A 19,600-nucleotide genomic window follows, 5' to 3' on the forward strand; every position below is an offset into this window, starting at 1 on the left:
AAGCCAGGGCAGTGGATAAGCGGTGTTTAATCGCGATGAATAATTTTCTTCCAGTGCATTACGATGAATACTTTTAACTAGCAAATAACTCACATGATCTTGCATTTCGATAAACATCTTAAACTCGCAAATTAAGGAAAAAAATTCAAGCACTCATGATCAATTTCTTGCCGGGGTCACCGGAGAGACCTAACCAAGCCAGGGCCGCGGATAAGCGGTGTTTAACCGCGATGAATCATTTTCTTCCATTGCATTACAATGAATATTTTTGACTAGCAAATAACTTACATGATCTTGCATTTCGATTAACATCTTAAACTCTAAAATTAAATGAAAACAATTCCAATCACTCATGATCAATTTCTTGCCGGGGTCACCGGAGAGACCTAACCAAGCCAGGGCCGCGGATAAGCGGTGTTGCGGCCGCGTATCATGGATACGCTGCGTGTACGCTGCCGTGCCACGCACGACGCGGGCAAACGCCTGCTGGTGGTGGGTGCGTGAGGTGTTCATGTGTCTGTGATGCGTGAACACTTGAATAGCAACTTTGGGTGCCAGTGCGTGAATACGAAACATTCGTGCAGGTAGTGGGACACTGCACATGGGATGTCCCGTTTTGTCCCTCACGTGTTTTGTCCCTCACGTGTTTTGTCCCTCACGTGTTTTGTCCCTCACGTGAGGTCCCTCACGTGTTCGTGAGGAGTTCATGTGTCAGTGATGCGTGAACACTTGAATTGAAACTTTAGGTGCCAGTGCGTGAAAACGAAACATTCGTGGAGATGGTGGGACACTGCACATGGGATGTCCCGTTTTGATCCAGTGGACGATGCCATACGCAGGCTAACAAGCGCGTCAAAATGGCGGGAAGTTCGAAATTGTTCCGCATATATAAGCGTCTTATACATGTAGTTCACTTGATTGCATCGTATTAGAAATTTGTCAAACTTTTGCTTAGGTGTTATGTGAGCTTAAAATGGAACTGCGTTCTCTAGCCTGTACTTGAGAGGTGTTCTAGCTGAGTGTCGCGGTTATGATACATGATAAAATGTTTATAATTTAGCCTAAAGCATGTAAAGTGACTTATATGTACTATATTGTGGGTCAATTCTTTGTAATACTGGCTTCTGATAAATGATTTATTGACTGGTATTTATTGTGAATGTATATATGTTGGCTAACATTCCCATTCCATGAGTGGGACTAATTAAATAAACTGATGATGACTGTAAAATATGTTGGTATCAGCCATGCATGTTGGCAACACATTGTTGGCACCTCTCACGATTTTAAGCGTCGAAGTCAATATCACGATGTCTGTTGGAACACTAACAAGGCTAATACTGAACACTCCTCTGATTTTTAAAGATCGATTCAACAGTTAATGATAACGAATTGGGAACACGCAGCTGTGGTAAAAATTCCAACAGAAAATGTACATCCCGTCATGAATGAAGCTTCTCACATATGCTGGTGAGTAATAACTTTATTACGCCCTGAAATCAGTTAAAATTTGTTACTACTATATTCGTAAGTTAAAACTCATGAGGCTGCTCTGCATGGGATCATCTTTTACCTTAATTGTTGCTTCCTATCCTAAAGCTTTCACATGATGCCATGATTCATCCTAAATGAATCTTTAGAGAAATTATATCCATTGGTTCAATATCTGGATTATGATTATTTGAATATTCTACCTTGAATTACCTAAAAAATAAAAAAAAATAACCAAGAGGGGTTATCCCTCCTTATAGGCTAACTATACTGCCTTATAGCGGAATGACTAGAGACGTAGCGACCAAAAACACACGACGCAAGGGCGTGTCTGAAGTTAGCGTTTCAGCTGTAACTTCAAAAAATATAACTCTGTATTCACTGCAGTGAGTGACAGAGAGCGCATTTTCTCGTCGACGAAAACTTGAGGTCACGGACAGACGGACGGACGGACGGACAGACAGACAGACGGACGGACGGACACGGCGAGTGCATTTTTTCCATAAATGAGAAAATGCGCTAAAAAACAGAGAATTAGTTTTATTGAAAATTTCCAACGTAATACATATATAATACAATGTAATACGTTTGTATTTACGTTGTAAATACATTTAAATTTTTTGTATTTACAGCGTAAATACAAACGAATATCACGTTTTGTAATTTACTCGTGAATACTCGTGTAACTGAGGCGTCAGTGATTTTCTGCATAGACGCTGAATAAAAATAAAAGGTACATTGAATGTGCCAAGAAGCAAGATTAGGACTCCACAGATCCGTAATTAATCTTATAATTAATTAATCTTAATCTACTTATAACATGAAGAAGCATACTAGTAAATATTCATGCTGGAATAATATGCACATCATTTTTAATTGTTAATATTCCATACATTTTTCTGAATAATCATGATGTTCTATTCTTCGATAGCCAAATATATTTACTAGCTAGTAACTAATTTCAAACTTTCTCTAATACAATATACAATAAATCAGCTCCCATTAATGCATTCAGCAGCAGCCTTAAGAAGTTTTTCTTTCTTCACTACAGAGTCGCAACTTAAAAAAAATTCTTATGTTCAGGCTAGTATTTTGGTAAGGGAAAATGTTTAATATATCAAGCACTTGCACGTGCCGTGAGGGTCACACGGTCGATAGTCAGCACGAAAGCTAAGATTGAAACAGGGAAGAATAAATAATACATTTCATTAAAACTGGCATGCTATATAAATATAACTGCTTAGCTCTGTTAGCTTCGTTACTCGAAGTATTCTTACAGTGCATATGCAAGGCATGTAACCAGTGATTGCTAAGTGGCAAAATAAACTTCTATCTAAATATCAACTATTGATCGCTCAGAGAAAGCTTTTCCTAAACGAACATTCGTTCTATTCTCCTGACATCAATTAATCAATCTTTATGCAACGATATAAAAACATCATTGGTCAATATTTCATGAATGAATCTCGTTCATCAGATTTATGGACATGCATATTGTTGTTTTCAACATGCATTGGTTACGTTCCATTTTGTAGAAAAATAATGGCACTCGGCGTTTTCATTGAAACTGCCAGAGAATGATTTACGAGCCCATGCTGCTCTGGCGCAACAGCTCACCGTTCGTGAATGAAGCATGAATGTTGAAGAATGAAGTTATCAACATATGTGTTCGTTGCTTGACGACAGGTAAATTGTGTGTAGCGCAGACCGCTGTAAGCGACCAATAAGTAACGACCAATACCAGACTTCTACCCTATCTCCATGGGAGAGGCTAATGGACTTGTACCCTAACATCATAGTGGGACTAATAGACTTGTACCCTTTCTCCTGGAGGGTCACTAGCAGACATGTACCCTATCTTCATAAGTGACTATAGCAGACATATACCCTATCTCTATGATTGACTGGCAGACATGTACCCTATCTTCATAAGTGACTATAGCAGACATATACCCTATCTCTATGATTGACTGGCAGACATGCACCCTATCTCCATAAGTGACTATAGCAGACATATACCCTATCTCTATGATTGACTAGCAGACATTTACCCTATCTCCATAAGTGACTAGCAGACATTTACCGTAGGTATCTCTATGACTGGCAGACATGCACCCTATCTCCATGAGTGGGACTAACAGACTTGACACACATCTACCCTATCTCCATGACTATGAGTGGGACTAACAGACTTGACATACAGCTACCCTATCTCCATGAGTGGGACTAACAGACTTGACACACATCTACCCTATCTCCATGAGTGGGACTAACAGACTTGACACACATCTACCCTATCTCCATAAGTGGGACTAACAGACTTGACACACATCTACCCTATCTCCATGATTGGGACTAACAGACTTGACACACATCTACCCTATCTCATTAAGTGGGACTAACAGACTTGACACACATCTACCCTATCTCCATAAGTGGGATTAACAGACTTGACACACATCTACCTTATCTCCATGAGTGGTACTAACAGACTTGACACATATCTACCTTATCTCCATGAGTGGGACTAACAGACTTGACACACATCTACCTTATTTCCATGAGTGGGACTAACAGACTTGACACACATCTACCCTATCTCCATGANAGGTTAACCACGCAGGCGTCTACCACATCACCACGCGCGAGGTTAACCACACAGGCGTCTACCACATCACCACGCACGAGGTTAACCACGCAGGCGTCTACCACATCACCACGCACGAGGTTAACCACGCAGGCGTCTACCACATCACCACGCGCGAGGTTAACCACACAGGCGTTTTCACCTCTTCATGTGTAGCAAGTCACAAATATTTTTACGTGCGCATCTTTACGATTAGCAGTATTAGTGGTACAATGTGCTAGCTGGTACTTTTTACACTAATCTACCAGTTATTGCCCGCGTTATCTGTGTCCATATGCGTACAAATCACGAAGTGTTATCTGTGATTATCACTCGTAATGCCATGTGCAATGCCCTGTGAAATGCATTAAAGGGTATCAGCCAGGAAAAGTTCTGGAAATTATCCTCAATTATTGTAGAAACTTTTTGTTGCCGTGTTTTCACACTAAGTTACAACGTGGTACACACAACGCGATGATTTTACCGTGTCATTCCATCGATCTTCTACAGTTTATATCTTCATTGATTTAGCATCGCCTTGGATCTGTATTCAATTGCAATTTTTTCCAGAAATAAAAATAGAAGTAGCTCTGCGATAAAAAGTGAACAGAGTCTAAAACAGTTTATTAAGCTGTTCATATATCTGTGTGAGCTGAATTACTTTTAACTTGTTTCTTGAGACAAAGGAAAATTTTTTATGGTCAGCCTGACGCGTAGGAGAAAAAAATTCGGCAAAAGCATATTTTTGCGTATTTTGTACAAATGAGTTATAAACAACGCATCCCTCAAGAATTAATGTGTCATTATTGCAAAAAATGCTAACATAATCATTATTGCAAAAAATGCTAACATAATACAAAATGCTAACATAATCTCATAAAGTTAAATGGAATTTATTCTCACAAGCGTAGACTTGAGTGTCTAGGAGAGGACCAAATTCGGGACTTATGGTAAACTAACTCTAAATCACACCACATCATTGTTCTAATGATGAAATGCTCATACAGCGGTGCAGTCTATGTTCCTTATTTCATTATACTTGTTAAAAATTAATAATCCAATTGGCATATTGTAATAATAAATTAAAATTCAACGTCAATTACGTCACGACTTTACTGATACCAGAAAAATACTTTCAAAAATATTTACAGAGACAACATAGCTATTCTATGAAGTCAGTGAATACATAATAATATGCGTTTAAAAATTACTTTTTTTAAAGACAACACTTCTGAAAAATCGAGTGTCTTTGTTGTTACACATGTACAATGAATTTCTAATTTTATTTTCAAATATTAAAAATATTAATTTGACTTTTTTTAAAATTCAAAATTTTTTAAAATGTTCAAAATTATTTATTCTGTCAACTGATTCATATATTGTCTCTAAGACTCTGACTTTATGCAAGTGTGCAAAATTTCAGATCGATTGGACAAGTAGATATGTGTCAAATATTGGTTATAAGATTTGTAGCAGACAAAATTATTCATTTTTTTAATTTTTAAAATCATTTATTCCGTCAATTGATTCATGCATAGTCTCAAACTTTACGCAAGTGTGCAAAATTTCAGAGCGATTGGACAGGTAGAAGTGTGTCAAATATTGATTATTAGATTTGTAGCAGACATACAAACAAGAAGTGAAGTTAAAGTAGAAGTTAAGTGAAGTTAACACGTGAAGTGAAGTTAACACGTGAAGTGAAGTGAACACGTGAACAAGAAGTGAAGTTAAAGAAGAAGTTAAGTGAAGTTAACACGTGAAGTGAAGTGAACACGTGAACAAGAAGTGAAGTTAACACGTGAACAAGAAGTCAAGAAGTGAAGTGAACACGTGAACAAGAAGTGAAGTTAACACGTGAACAAGAAGTCAAGAAGTGAAGTGAACACGTGAACAAGAAGTGAAGTTAAAGAGAATTGTTGTAAAATTGAAGAAGATCAGAGAAGAAGCACCACAAGAGCTGGGATTGTAATCATTAGCGATTTTCTTCCTCTGAGTTGTTTTGACGACACAATGTGATGCCACCTCGGCCTGCAGCACTGCAGCTGTCTCTTATACACATCTAGATGTGTATAAGAGACAGACNAACAAAGGCGCATGTCCATATGTCTCAACAAAGGCGCATGTCCATATGTCTCAACAAAGGCGCATGTCCATATGTCTCAACAAAGGCGCATGTCCATATGTCTCAACAAAGGCGCATGTCCATATGTCTCAACAAAGGCGCATGTCCATATGTCTCAACAAAGGCGCATGTCCATATGTCTCAACAAAGGCGCATGTCCATATGTCTCAACAAAGGCGCATGTCCATATGTCTCAACAAAGGCGCATGTCCATATGTCTCAACAAAGGCGCATGTCCATATGTCTCAACAAAGGCGCATGTCCATATGTCTCAACAAAGGCGCATGTCCATATGTCTCAACAAAGGCGCATGTCCATATGTCTCAACAAAGGCGCATGTCCATATGTCTCAACAAAGGCGCATGTCCATATGTCTCAACAAAGGCGCATGTCCATATGTCTCAACAAAGGCGCATGTCCATATGTCTCAACAAAGGCGCATGTCCATATGTCTCAACAAAGGCGCATGTCCATATGTCTCAACAAAGGCGCATGTCCATATGTCTCAACAAAGGCGCATGTCCATATGTCTCAACAAAGGCGCATGTCCATATGTCTCAACAAAGGCGCATGTCCATATGTCTCAACAAAGGCGCATGTCCATATGTCTCAACAAAGGCGCATGTCCATATGTCTCAACAAAGGCGCATGTCCATATGTCTCAACAAAGGCGCATGTCCATATGTCTCAACAAAGGCGCATGTCCATATGTCTCAACAAAGGCGCATGTCCATATGTCTCAACAAAGGCGCATGTCCATATGTCTCAACAAAGGCGCATGTCCATATGTCTCAACAAAGGCGCATGTCCATATGTCTCAACAAAGGCGCATGTCCATATGTCTCAACAAAGGCGCATGTCCATATGTCTCAACAAAGGCGCATGTCCATATGTCTCAACAAAGGCGCATGTCCATATGTCTCAACAAAGGCGCATGTCCATATGTTTCAACAAAGGCGCGTGTCCATATGTCTCAACAAAGGCGCCTCTCCATATGTCCCGTCAAAGGCGCATGATTATATATCTCGTCAAAGGCGTGTGTTCATTTCAGCGAGTTTGTAGATGGCGTTGCTGTCGTGCATATATGTATATCTGTATCCTAAAATCTATTCACATGAGAAACACAAATATATAAGTTGTGTGTTGAGTGTTTCCCTATTAGCATTTCTCGAGATAACTGTTAAAATGTATAATAGTTCTGAATAAAATTCAGTTACATGACCTTCTGCAGTATTTAAAAAGTCCAGGCTGCTATTGCTACATATGTGCGGATTTCTGTCAGTTCATAGTCACTCTATAAATAAATGTTAATAGCTAAGTAAATATAACTTCCCTAGAATACGTATATTTCAGACTAAACTGTGCAATTCGTATTCGCATTCTGAACCATAGTTAATGTGAAATACCAGCAAGCCACGTGTCTATTGCAATCAAAAGGACGTTAGAATAAGTCGTAAATTTCCCTTCGCTCGATATGGTTGCAAAGAAGTACCACATGTTGCCGATAATTGCGTCCATCACACATGCTAATAATATATAATACTAATCATTAGTATTACATATTAATTATAATATAATACTAATCATTAAGCAGACATTCGAAATTATATTCAATGTTATGCGTCAGTATACTGAAATGTCAGTACTCGTCTTCGCCTTCAAATTATTGAGTAAATAATGTGAATCAGATACAGTATATAATCTTGTCGTTGGTTTGCAATCGAACAATAAATGTGAAAGACACCAACAATGAAGAACTGGGTGATTTATTCAGAAACTTGATAGAATCAAAAAAACTTTTATTGAAGTAATTTACTTCCACACTCAAGGGGAAGTAGTGTTAAAATAATTTGTAAATGCTGGTTTAAATCCGTTTATTGTTTATTTTATTTGTTTTAGTGTAGTTTTTCTATAAAGGTTTAAACCTTTATAGAACAACTTCTTTTTTAATCATTGAGAAGCTTCATTTATTTCTCTTATAAATGTTTACGTCACGGTACAAGTGTTTTACAGAAGAGATGGGTGTTTTAACGCAGAAATGGGTGTTTTACAGAAGAGATGGGTGTTTTAACGCAGAGATGGGTGCATTACAGAAGAGATGGGTGCTTTACAGAAAAAATTGGTCCTTTATAGATGAGATGAGTGCTTTAACGAAAAAATGGGTGCTCTACGGAAAAGATGGTCGCTTTACAGAAGAGATGGGTGCTTTACAGAAGAGAACTGTGATTTACAGAAAAAAGAGGGGCGCTTTACAGAAGAGATGGTGCTATACAGAAGAGATTAGCGCTATATAAAAGAGATAGGAGCTTTACTGAACATGCACTATGCATGTTCTGAGATCATGTATATCTAGATCAGATTTCTTTATGATTTTCCGCTCAACGGATAGCTCAGGTAAGCGCCTGAAATATTCATTGTTTAATAGCTAATGAAAACTCATTGGAGATTGTTATCGGCCGAGAAGTTGTTTTCTTATGTTGGGGTCTATTCAATAAATAAGCAAACAAATTCTGGATTCCCTAAACTTTTAATAAATAACTATAATAATAAACAAATGACGGATACGAGAATACAAATGAATAAACCGTTTTTTTCTTTAGCACTTCTAACTCCGGCCTCAGGTTTCGGAGCCTTTCTGAAAATGCACGAATAAACTAATTATGGACACTAACACATCAGAATATAATGCAAACTTGGCAAAAATTAGTATAGTAACAGATTAATACAAGTAATGATATTCATAGTCGCCTATATAAACTACTGGATATATGTAAACATGACTATCACATGAATAACTAGACGTAATACCTACACGCACGTACCTCTGTGGTGGGATTCCCATACAATGACGAAATACATAGCGCATTTAAACGAGGTCACGTCAAAGGTGAATCAAAACTCTAAACGATAAATTCAGGAGTCCTATTGCGATCCCTTACACCGGTGTACGAGAAATCACATGGTTAATTTAAAATAAGAGTGGTAGCAAACGACAAGGTTAACCAGTGAGCTTCAAGAGCAGCATGACAGTGAACATCAATATTGCGGATTGATGGAACGCAGCCTTAATATAGTACTTTATCGAATTTAGTCTCGCTCAATTTTGGGTTAAAAAGAAAACTGCATACCGGACCTGATTGGTAATCATTTCATCGTCCTGGATCTGATTGGTAATCATTTGATCGTCCTGGACCTGATCGGTTATCATTTGATCCTCCCGGACTTGATCGGTAATCATTTGGTCGTCCCGGATCTGATTGGTAATCATTTCATCATTATTGGGAAGCTTGCAATGATAGAAGTGTGTCTTGTATTGATGGTCGGCCGCCATGACAGAGATAAACGATGCCAATTCAGTGATGGATATAAGGCAGCGGTTGTGTGTGTTTATAACCACACAACTGCTGCACAGCCTCTGAGTGCCATGCAGTTCTGCTGGTGCAGTGAACGCCACTGACACCACCAAAATTAAGGTATGCTGGTGCAGTGACCGCCGCTGCCACCACCAAAATTAAGGTAAAGTCTACTGGTGCAGTGAACGCCACTGCCACCACCAAAATTAAGGTCTACTGGTGCAGTGAACGCCACTAAAAGAAAAGTTTATAAAGGAAACATCATTAATTCCTCATGACTTAATATAGTCGTAAACTAGTGTACATGAAATGAAATGCACCAAAGCTGATTTATTACAGCATAGTTATACATAATCACTGGTTCACAACATACTATATATATCGGGACAGAGCAATGGATGATGTTAGTGATATTATATCCACTGCGTTAAAATTTAATCTTAATTATCATGAACAAGAATTTGGGAGAGGGTTTTAAGCGCAACTGCTGTGAAACATGTACGCTGGCGTGACAAATACAAATAAATACGCTTTTACGAGATCACTAAATGCATGTGCCTGGACCAGGAATGTTCACTTGGTCAATAAAGTTCTGAAGAATAATTAGACGTTGTGACGTCGAGACTGCTTCGATTGAAACGGACAAAGCTATATTTGTTGAAGTAGCCTTATTAATGCCGAGCACAATAATGTAAAATCATAAAGACCATCACCGGAATAAATTTCATCTCGTATCGTTTTTTATTCATCTACAACCCAGTCAATTTTCGTAAACCATAAATTTTTAAATTAATATAAATGTTCAGATCCATGGCTTCGTGTAGCCGTCTTTGGAGTCGCCCTGACAAATCGACATCAATAGCCGCGAGGGGAGATTCAAAGGGCCTGTGTTGCTGTGTCGCTGAAGACCTGAATTATTCACATCCACAAGACTCCGATCAATTGACAAATGCGCTCTGAAGAAAACTCCCAATCTAGTTGTTGATGTCACGCTCGTACAGATGTTTCTTTCAGGCCGCGGCCTTTCTTATTATAGACTAGAATTGATTTTTTAAAGTTGAAATTGTAATTCATTTTGCTTCGGAACCAAATTTTTTGGCGTCTCTGCTGTGACTCATATGGAATTTTAAACTCTCAAATATTCACGCAATACGCAATATACGCAAACAAAAGGTAAAATACGCAAACAACAGGTAATATACGCAAGCAACAGGTAATATACGCAAACAACAGGTAATATACGCAAGCAACAGGTAATATACGCAAGCAACAGGTAATATACGCAAGCAACAGGTAATATACGCTAGCAACAGGTAATCTATTAAAGGAATTAACAGGTAAAAACAGAAGAAAATAAGACAGTAAGCAATGCGGTGACAAGTATTAAAGAGGTTGGCTATCAACGCTGATGCTATTTATGAATGCGCCTTGAACTCTTAAATTCAGGGACACTTTTGAAGGTTTCAATGGCACCTTCTGTCAATGATAAAACGTCCGTCTAATTCAATAGAGATTACGGCGACAAAAGAAACAATTATCCTGTCGGGCTGTTGTCCTAGTCAGACCATGTGTGCCACAAACTGCAATGCCACGTTGTACCCCCTCATCATGTGGCACAAGGTGTGCCACAAACTGCAGTGCCACGTTGTACACCTCATCATGTGACACAAGGTGTGCCACAAACTGCAGTGCCACGCTATATCCATCATCATGTGACAAAAGGTGTGCCACAAACTGCAGTGCCACGCTGTACCCCTCATCATGTGACACAAGGTGTGCCACAAACTGCAGTGCCACACTGTACCCCTCATCATGTGACACAAGGTGTGCCACAAACTGCAGTGCCACGCTATTTTGAGACAATCATAGGCTACAGCTACCTACATTCACTCCATTGACTTATGTTCACAAAAGAATTACATTTTCGTGAAAGTGGTACACGAATAATTTTCTTTAGTGCACAGACAATCAAACGCTAAAAATAGCATTTACGCTCGAGTTCTATTTCTTATTTATGAAAAGAAGTTTATTCAGCCGTTCGCTCGAGTAACAAGTGTTCCGAACATGACGGCACACTCGCGAATGTTTTACACGGATATGTAATTATTTGTATTTCGATTGTCAGGTCTAAATACATATTTTTTCATGCAGTATTGCATTAGGTCTGCTGGCTGGGATATTCGTTACTTAACGTAAATAAAATATCCAAATAAAAAGGATAAGAGATAAAATAAAAAGAACAAGATTTGAATATTCATGATTTCTACAGAAATATTCGAAGCGCACGTTCAAGTATATTTCAGTGAGGCCTGATCATATTTTCGAAAGAAATATGTTCATTAATCTATAAAAAGTTGGCTGAATCATCAATAATTAATTGCAGTAGAGTAAAGAAGAGCCTGCATTCACAGCACGCGTGCTAAGCGTCACTGGGTTCGATTGTTACCGATACTCTGTGGAATAACTACCATGTTACCCATACAATATGTCACCGATACCATTTGTTGCTGCAGCGGGCCATACTTTCAAAACTCGCTATGTTAGCGTAAATAATTACGCTCTATTTTCTTGTCTATGATTGGTGGATTTTGCTTGAAAGGCTGTCAATGATTGGCTGATGAACTTACGATCTCTTAACTTTTTTTGAAAGTATGGCCCCAGGTGCGTACAGAGTAACTCTCGCCCATTTGTTGAGCGACATATTGCGGCACGGTTGCTGGTCTGTAGCTTGGCTATCTGGTGTTGTGTTACCCGCTGCACTCGGCAGTAATCTGCATCTCATTATGTTAGGTTTGTACTGAAATTATCGCGGAGACTGGGCGATAATTTCGCACAGGAAGCATCAACTTTGCACGTGTCGGTGTACGTAAACAGTGGAAATGGTGACAAGAGTATGACAAGCTGAGATGAAATAAATTTTAACGAACAGACGAGGAAAATAATAATAAAAAAAGAGTAGATTAAACAAAGTTCAATGTGGTCCTGATGCTCAACTTCTATTGTGCATTATTTTGAAACATAGTCCCATAGAAGCGACTTGAGGACAGTATAAATGCAGATGTGTAATTATTTATGGTTCAAGCAACAAACTCCAACGTCACAATCATGCCAAGACACAGACAGAAGGTTCCAACAAAGTATCTATCGTCATAACTAACGACTGAAAAATACGTACTATTATGCATAATTTAATGTGGAAATGTATTAATATTTATATAAATAGTCATTTGATCAAGTAAGTTGAATTTGCCTGTTAAGGTTTGTGTGCAGAAGCACTCAACGTAACTTGCTTTTTCTGAAACAAATCGAATATAATGGAAAATTTCCACAGTAAACGCCCAATTTTCAGTTGTTAATTTACCCATCCAGTTATGCATGAGATGGCATTGTGCGAAACTTAACTTTGCCAAACTGCGATGCACGTGGTGCAAAATGAACAAATGTTTTGAAAATTTCAAAAAAATTTAAATTAAATCTAGATTTAATTTCAAAAACAACATTGGCGACGGCTCATTGAGAATGGTCCAGATGAAGATATAAATTTCATACGAGTGCTTTCTTATGAATTTTAAAGAAACCACTTGCATGCGGCGGTGCAACCGTTTATGAAAGCCGATGTTATATGTTGCATGCTGTGCAACCTTTTATGAGATCTGATGTTATATGTTTCATTCTCTGCTCACGTCACTGCAAGAAAGTTGAGATTGACTATTGGTTTGGTTTTAATGGCGTAACTATAGAGTGGTAGGTTTGTGATGGTACGTCACTCGCACGTGACAATGCAACTGTAAATCTGATCACTATATTGATATCGTGGCCTTCAGAAGATAATGTCTAGGCCTTCAAAAATTCGAACCGAAAATTTAATTCCAACTCCGAGACTGGGGAAATAATTTACTTTAATTAGCCGTTTTCTGACTCCCCTGAGTTACTGAGTAATATTTTCTTCTTCTACTAAATGAAATGTACCGATACTGCATCGGAATAATTTCTGACTTATCCTCAGGCCACCACGCCAGCATCCGCAATCCATCCCGAGTTATTGGAAGTCTCCTGTCCTGTACATGAACAGATAAGATATTTGCTTTATCTCGGTAGGGCGCTAATACCTTCGTCGGTGCTGCGCCGTATCTTAACCAAGTAAGTTATCTCGGTACGTAGCGAAGTTGTGTCAAGTTGCTTCCGTCTATAGTTTTTAAATTGGAAAATTGCTTCTGTTATGAATTATAGTTTGTCGGAGATGTCCTCCAGGGAATCAATGCAAGTGATTATCCTAAAGAGGTGAGAGGTTACGCACTGCGGAGAAAGTTACTCCTGTCAATAATTCAAAAGTCACCACTCAACCGCATCTGCATTTAACTTGCTGATCGTACATAAAAACTGTATAATACCGGTCATAATTTGATATATTGGGTTTGATTGACACATTATAACCAAGTAGCCTTTCCGATCGTGCTAGAAAGTTGTCTGTTAACTTTGACCATACTTTCAAAAAAAGTCAAGAGATCGTAAGTCCATCAGCCTATCATTGATGGCCTTTCAAGCAAAATCCACCAATCATGGACAAGAAAATAGAGCGTAAGTACTTACGTTCACTTAGCGAGTTTTGAAAGTACAGATCGTTTAGTTTGAAGGCCGGTGACATTATGTGGAGAAGTTAGTGGCATATTGGCGGGACACTAACCGGCATGGACTGATTCACCATGCAGCCCACCAATGTCGCTTCTGCTACTCTCTCAATGCAAATTTTTTTGCCAGAACAAATTATCGCTAATTCCATCAATTATGCAATTATTCTATTGAAAATTGACGCCAAATTATACCTATGTGATGACTTAATAAACGGCCAATCGAACTGCAGCGTGCCAAATTTATAGCGCATTTTAAGAGTGCAGGTTGAATAGCTTGCCAATGTTTCGGAGTTCGCCCCCAAGCGATGTTTTGTTGACAATAAAAGGCTGAAGTCGATTGGGCGGTCGGTGTTGGTGTTGGTATAGTAAGAAGGATTATCAAACAACAGGGGTTCCTTATTTCATTACGATTGAGCGGTCTGAATACAGAAATGAATACTCACGATCCTAAGTTAAATGTTTCTTAATTGAAAACATTGCCTCACAAAAAGCATTTCATTCGGTATTATTGCAGATTAAGTACATCCAAAAAAAAGGGTGTTTTTTTTTTTAAATTATATGTTTTTTGGGGTGTAGATTACGAATCTGAAATCCATTTTTGGCGGTCGGCATCGGAAATTTTTAATGGAACCTGTTCCTAACTGGACCTAACCTGCGAGGTTTCGTTGATTGGCTAGGTTTTTTCGGCCGCCGGACGGACTCCAAACATAGAAAAAACCTATTGGCTAGGTTTTCCGGCCGCCGGACGGACTCCTAACATAGAAAAAACCTAGCCGATCAACGAAAACCTCGCAGGTTAGGTCCAGTTAGGAACAGGTTCCATTAAAAATTTCCGATGCCGACCGCCAAAAACGGATTTCAGATTCGTAATCTACACCCCAAAAAACATATAATTCAAAAAAAAAACACCCTTTTTTTTGGATGTACTTAATCTGCAATAATACCTTTCATTCTAATTATTGACCTAGATAGAGCATCTATGACGTAAAAAATACGAAATAAATTCAGAGAGGAGGGATTGTGCTATTAGAGCGACTCGTCTATCTTTTCACGTCAGTTTCCTCGTGACAAATTCATGACCTGGTCGTGATGGCATGAACTGGCCGAGAATGTGCGGCTAAGAATACTAAATGGAACATGAACCACGGAATTATCGGAGGATATTTCTCTGGTAGGCCTTTCGGCTAGTGACTGATGACGGTTGATTTCTCAACTTCAAAGTTAGATTCTTTTGCAGGTGAGATGATAGGTAGTGCATTAAATTGTTGTCTTCTGTGACGGTGTTCGCTGCATGGGAGATTTAAATAAGAAAGTGTAACCTGAATTGCTTGTTCAAATTCATAAGAATATTATCCTGAGATGTACAACTGTGTTCCGTTTTCTCCAAACTTTTCCACTATTATTATGTAAGCTTATCGACCTCGTTTACTGAAACTATTCACGTTGCGCGTCGATCGGATAAAGGAGCCTGTATAGCGGAGAGTTCCCAGTGATAAGATAGCTGGCAGATAGTCGAACGATTGCCGCGATGACGACAGTGGCTCTACCATAGTTGACCAAGGATCATCAAGCTTCTCATCCCGCAAGTCATAAATGTTTTAGATTTGTGATACTTGCATTTGTTTCTCTCGACGTGAGGTGACCTCGCATTTCGTTGGATCCAAAGGCTGTGGTGCAAGGATTATACGACGATGAGGTGAACCTAACTTACGTACGATACAAGCGTCATCTACTAGCAAATTTCTTAGCTGACAGCATTTTCTGTTCATTTTTTAGTTTAGCACTATTATCGTTTTGGCGTGCTGCATTATTAAGTTTGGCCGTAAGCTGGGTGGACATAATCCTAATGGTTTTTAAATCAAATTAATCGTTGACGGATTATGTTGCAGGTACTTTCCAATTATTTTCGAAGAACTTAGATATTTACAATAGCATAGAACTATAATTTAGCATAGAACTATTATTTTATCGATACTTAAGCATTAAACACTGAACAGCTACAGCTTATTTATTACAAAATGGAGTAAACATGTAAAATTGCTACACGTTGTGACCAATTCCTCTAAAATTGAGCTAAAATCACGCAATTTTAGATTAATGACATCAAGAATTTTCTGATTGCCGATCGGATACCAAGCTGAGATGGAATTTTTTTTATATCAGGTGCCGTGGAAATTTTTATCAGTTGCCGTTATAACTACCGGTACCGTGGGAAACATTTTCCATCACAATCAGGATGTTATAAATAAAATTTCCGACTTCATTGCGTGAATATTTAAAAAAATCGGCATTTCTAACAATTTTCACGAAAATTTCAGATAGTATAACTAATAGCACGACTGGAATAGAAATTCGATCTTTCAGAGTTTACGTGTTTTGTGAAAATTTTCTGATTTACAAATTTCTCCGAATTGGTGATACCTGATCCCATTAATTTATTAATGTTTGAATTGCTGTTGTCGTTACAAGATAAGCTAATGGATTCCTAACCTGCTGGCACAACAACCAATTAAGTATCGATATTATTTCAGCTTGTTCCCGTACTTTCTATTCGACATATCATTCGGTTAAAAAAAATAATTTTAGACATTTAAATCGTTTGTTACTTGTTAGTTATACTCATTAAGAATGGGGATAATTCGATGCATTTATTGATATTTCGATAATTTATTTCGTTACCTTGAACCACGATTCTTGTTCACAAATAATTGGATACGAAATTCATTATTGGACGAAAGTTTCCAGCTAAATTCATTGGGAAGGACAAAATTACATTCGTTCGAATTGCTTCTACATACACAATTCGCAACTGCTGTAACTTAAATTGGTTAGATGCAGTAGACTGAAATCAAATTGAATTGAAAAAAATGTATTTTCCGGTTCGTTAAAATAAATATTTTATCCGTGGTCCAAAACTTGCACTCTAGCTTGTGATAGGAACCGCTTAACGGCTGTCGATTCTCAGGGCTTCCAACCCATGGGAAAAACTTCGCTCTTTTTCCTATCGTGGCCCAGGGAACAAAATTTGCTCTTTTTCCATCGCAGCACAGGGAACAAAATTTTGCTCTTTTACATCGCAGCATCGTTACTGTGATCGCTATTTCTAAGTCCGTGATACTTTTATTTTTGTACAGCAATATTTTGACCCCTAAGTTCTATGATTGTGTAGTTGTTCGTGTTACCGCGATCAAATCCAAATATTATCATTATAGCAGCATTCATAAATTATTTGAATCATTTCGTTGAATGATATCTTAACCAAATCATTTCAATAATCATGGAGGCAAATTTCATGAAATATTTCCGAATGTATTTCGGTTCTAAAATTGAAGATTAGAAGCCAATGATAGAATGAAAACTCACCGAGAATCAGCCCAGATTGCGTCCAAACGAAGTTGTTGCTTGTAATTACAAGAATTTGTTAGCCCTAGAGGAAGATATTTTATATTAAATCAGTTTCAATAAATTCTAATCTAAATACTATATAGATAACTGGCGCCATACATTCAAAACTCGCTAAGTGAACGTAAGTACTTACGCTCTATTTTCTTGTCTATGATTGGTGGATACTTTCAAAGCTCGCTATGTGAACGTAAGTACTTACGCTCTATTTTCTTGTCTATGATTGGTGGATTTTGCTTGAAAGGCCGTCAATGATTGGCTGATGAACTTACGATCTCTTAACTTTTTTTTGAAAGTATAGATCATGTTAAGCCTATTGGTCGTAAATGTTATTCCACGCTCTTATCAATGTATCAAACATACTAAAGAACAAAACGACAGCTTTCGTATAGTATTAACATGAAGCACAAAGCATTACTTTTATTCGGTGGAACTAAATATTCCGTAAATAAATGATGGTGTCCTACACTATATTTACCTTGGATGCCTGCTTGTACTGTGTTCAGGGATAAATTATCTTATTAGTTATTAATAAAGTCATTAATTATTATTTACAGGCTGAGACGTGCTCTGCGGAGTTGCCACCGGTCTCCAGTGGTCCGGATTTCATTTGTCATCGTCTCCTTGGTCTACATTGTTCACTGCTTCTCGTTTACTACAGTCGTGAATATGGTGAGTTACTCTAATTTTTATTCATTAAGTGATTATTCGCCAGTCGATTCAAATATTGAAGTTTTTCATTCATTAAGTGGCTATTCACCAGTTGACTCAAATGTTGAAGTTTTTCATTCATTAAGTGGCTATTCATCAGTTGACTCAAGTGTTGACGAAGTTTTTCATTCATTAAGTGGCTATTCACCAGTTGACTCAAGTATTGACGAAGTTTTTCATTCATTAAGTGGCTATTCACCAGTTGACTCAAATGTTGATGAAGTTTTTCATTCATTAAGTGGCTATTCACCAGTTGACTCAAATGTTGATGAAGTTTTTCATTCATTAAGTGGCTATTCATCAGTCAAATGTTGATGAAGTTTTTCATTCATTAAGTGGCTATTCACCAGTTGACTCAAATGTTGACGAAGTTTGCTAATGTTAGCTCTGAATATTTGGACACAGCGCTCAGAAAAATAGTTGGTCATATAATCCAAATTTGGATAAAATCTCACTAATTTATCTACGTGGGGGCTAAGTGGGCGTTAAATCATTTGCACATGGCGGATAAAGAGGGTAACTTTTCGAGGGTGGTGATTTCTCCCACATTACAACGATATTTTGAGATAACTATTAATGCACGTACAGAAATTGAATATAATAGAACTTTAAAGTTCATGCTAAAACTCTTACCGTGCTCTGATATATTGAGGCTCGTTAATAATACTTACAGCAATCGACTTTAAATTTAATACGGGAATGTGGTTTCAGCAAAAGAATTGAACGAAAAAATCTAAATTTTAAAAAGAGTATATAAGTAAACGCAATAAGAGTTTGGAAAGAAATAAATTGCAACTTTGATATTTGCTCGAGATCGAAAGAAATATTTCCCTTGGTAGTATAATCATATAGAAATTGTCTATTTCTGCGCGAAACAAGCAAAATTATACTAAATATATTATATTTTAAAGTTTAAGACACGTTTACGTGTTATTCATATTCGTTAACGATTCAATTTAATCCTGGACTAATTTGACGCCTGATTTAAATTTACATTGAACTCGAGTCATGGTCAAAGATAACAAAATTCTTATTATTTTGCTTCTCAATTTTCTTTACCTGAATTCCTTAAATACTGCTATTAATCATAATTACCAGAATCTCCCGAGTAAATCATCTATGACAGCATTTAAATCATTTAAGCAGCATTTAAATCATTTAAGCAGCATTTAAATCATTTAAGCAGCATTTAAATCATTTAAGCAGCATTTAAATCATTTAAGCAGCATTTAAATCATTTAAGCAGCATTTAAATCATTTAAGC

General features: G+C 37.7%; 1 protein-coding gene across 1 annotated transcript in view; it reads left to right on the forward strand.

The window, feature by feature from the left end:
* Nucleotides 1-15,775: 15,775 nt before the first annotated feature.
* LOC108673555 (beta-1,4-galactosyltransferase galt-1) overlaps nucleotides 15,776-19,600 on the forward strand; it is a gene marked incomplete in the record, with an annotated part of 12,715 nt that continues 8,890 nt past the window's right edge. Inside the window, 2 exon segments of the mRNA XM_047883780.1 lie at nucleotides 15,776-15,919; nucleotides 18,183-18,297. Of these exon segments, the coding sequence (XP_047739736.1) occupies nucleotides 15,915-15,919; nucleotides 18,183-18,297 (120 nt within the window).

This window comes from Hyalella azteca, unplaced genomic scaffold (assembly GCF_000764305.2).
Source record: "Hyalella azteca isolate HAZT.00-mixed unplaced genomic scaffold, Hazt_2.0.2 contig1740, whole genome shotgun sequence".
NCBI lineage: Eukaryota > Metazoa > Arthropoda > Malacostraca > Amphipoda > Hyalellidae > Hyalella > Hyalella azteca.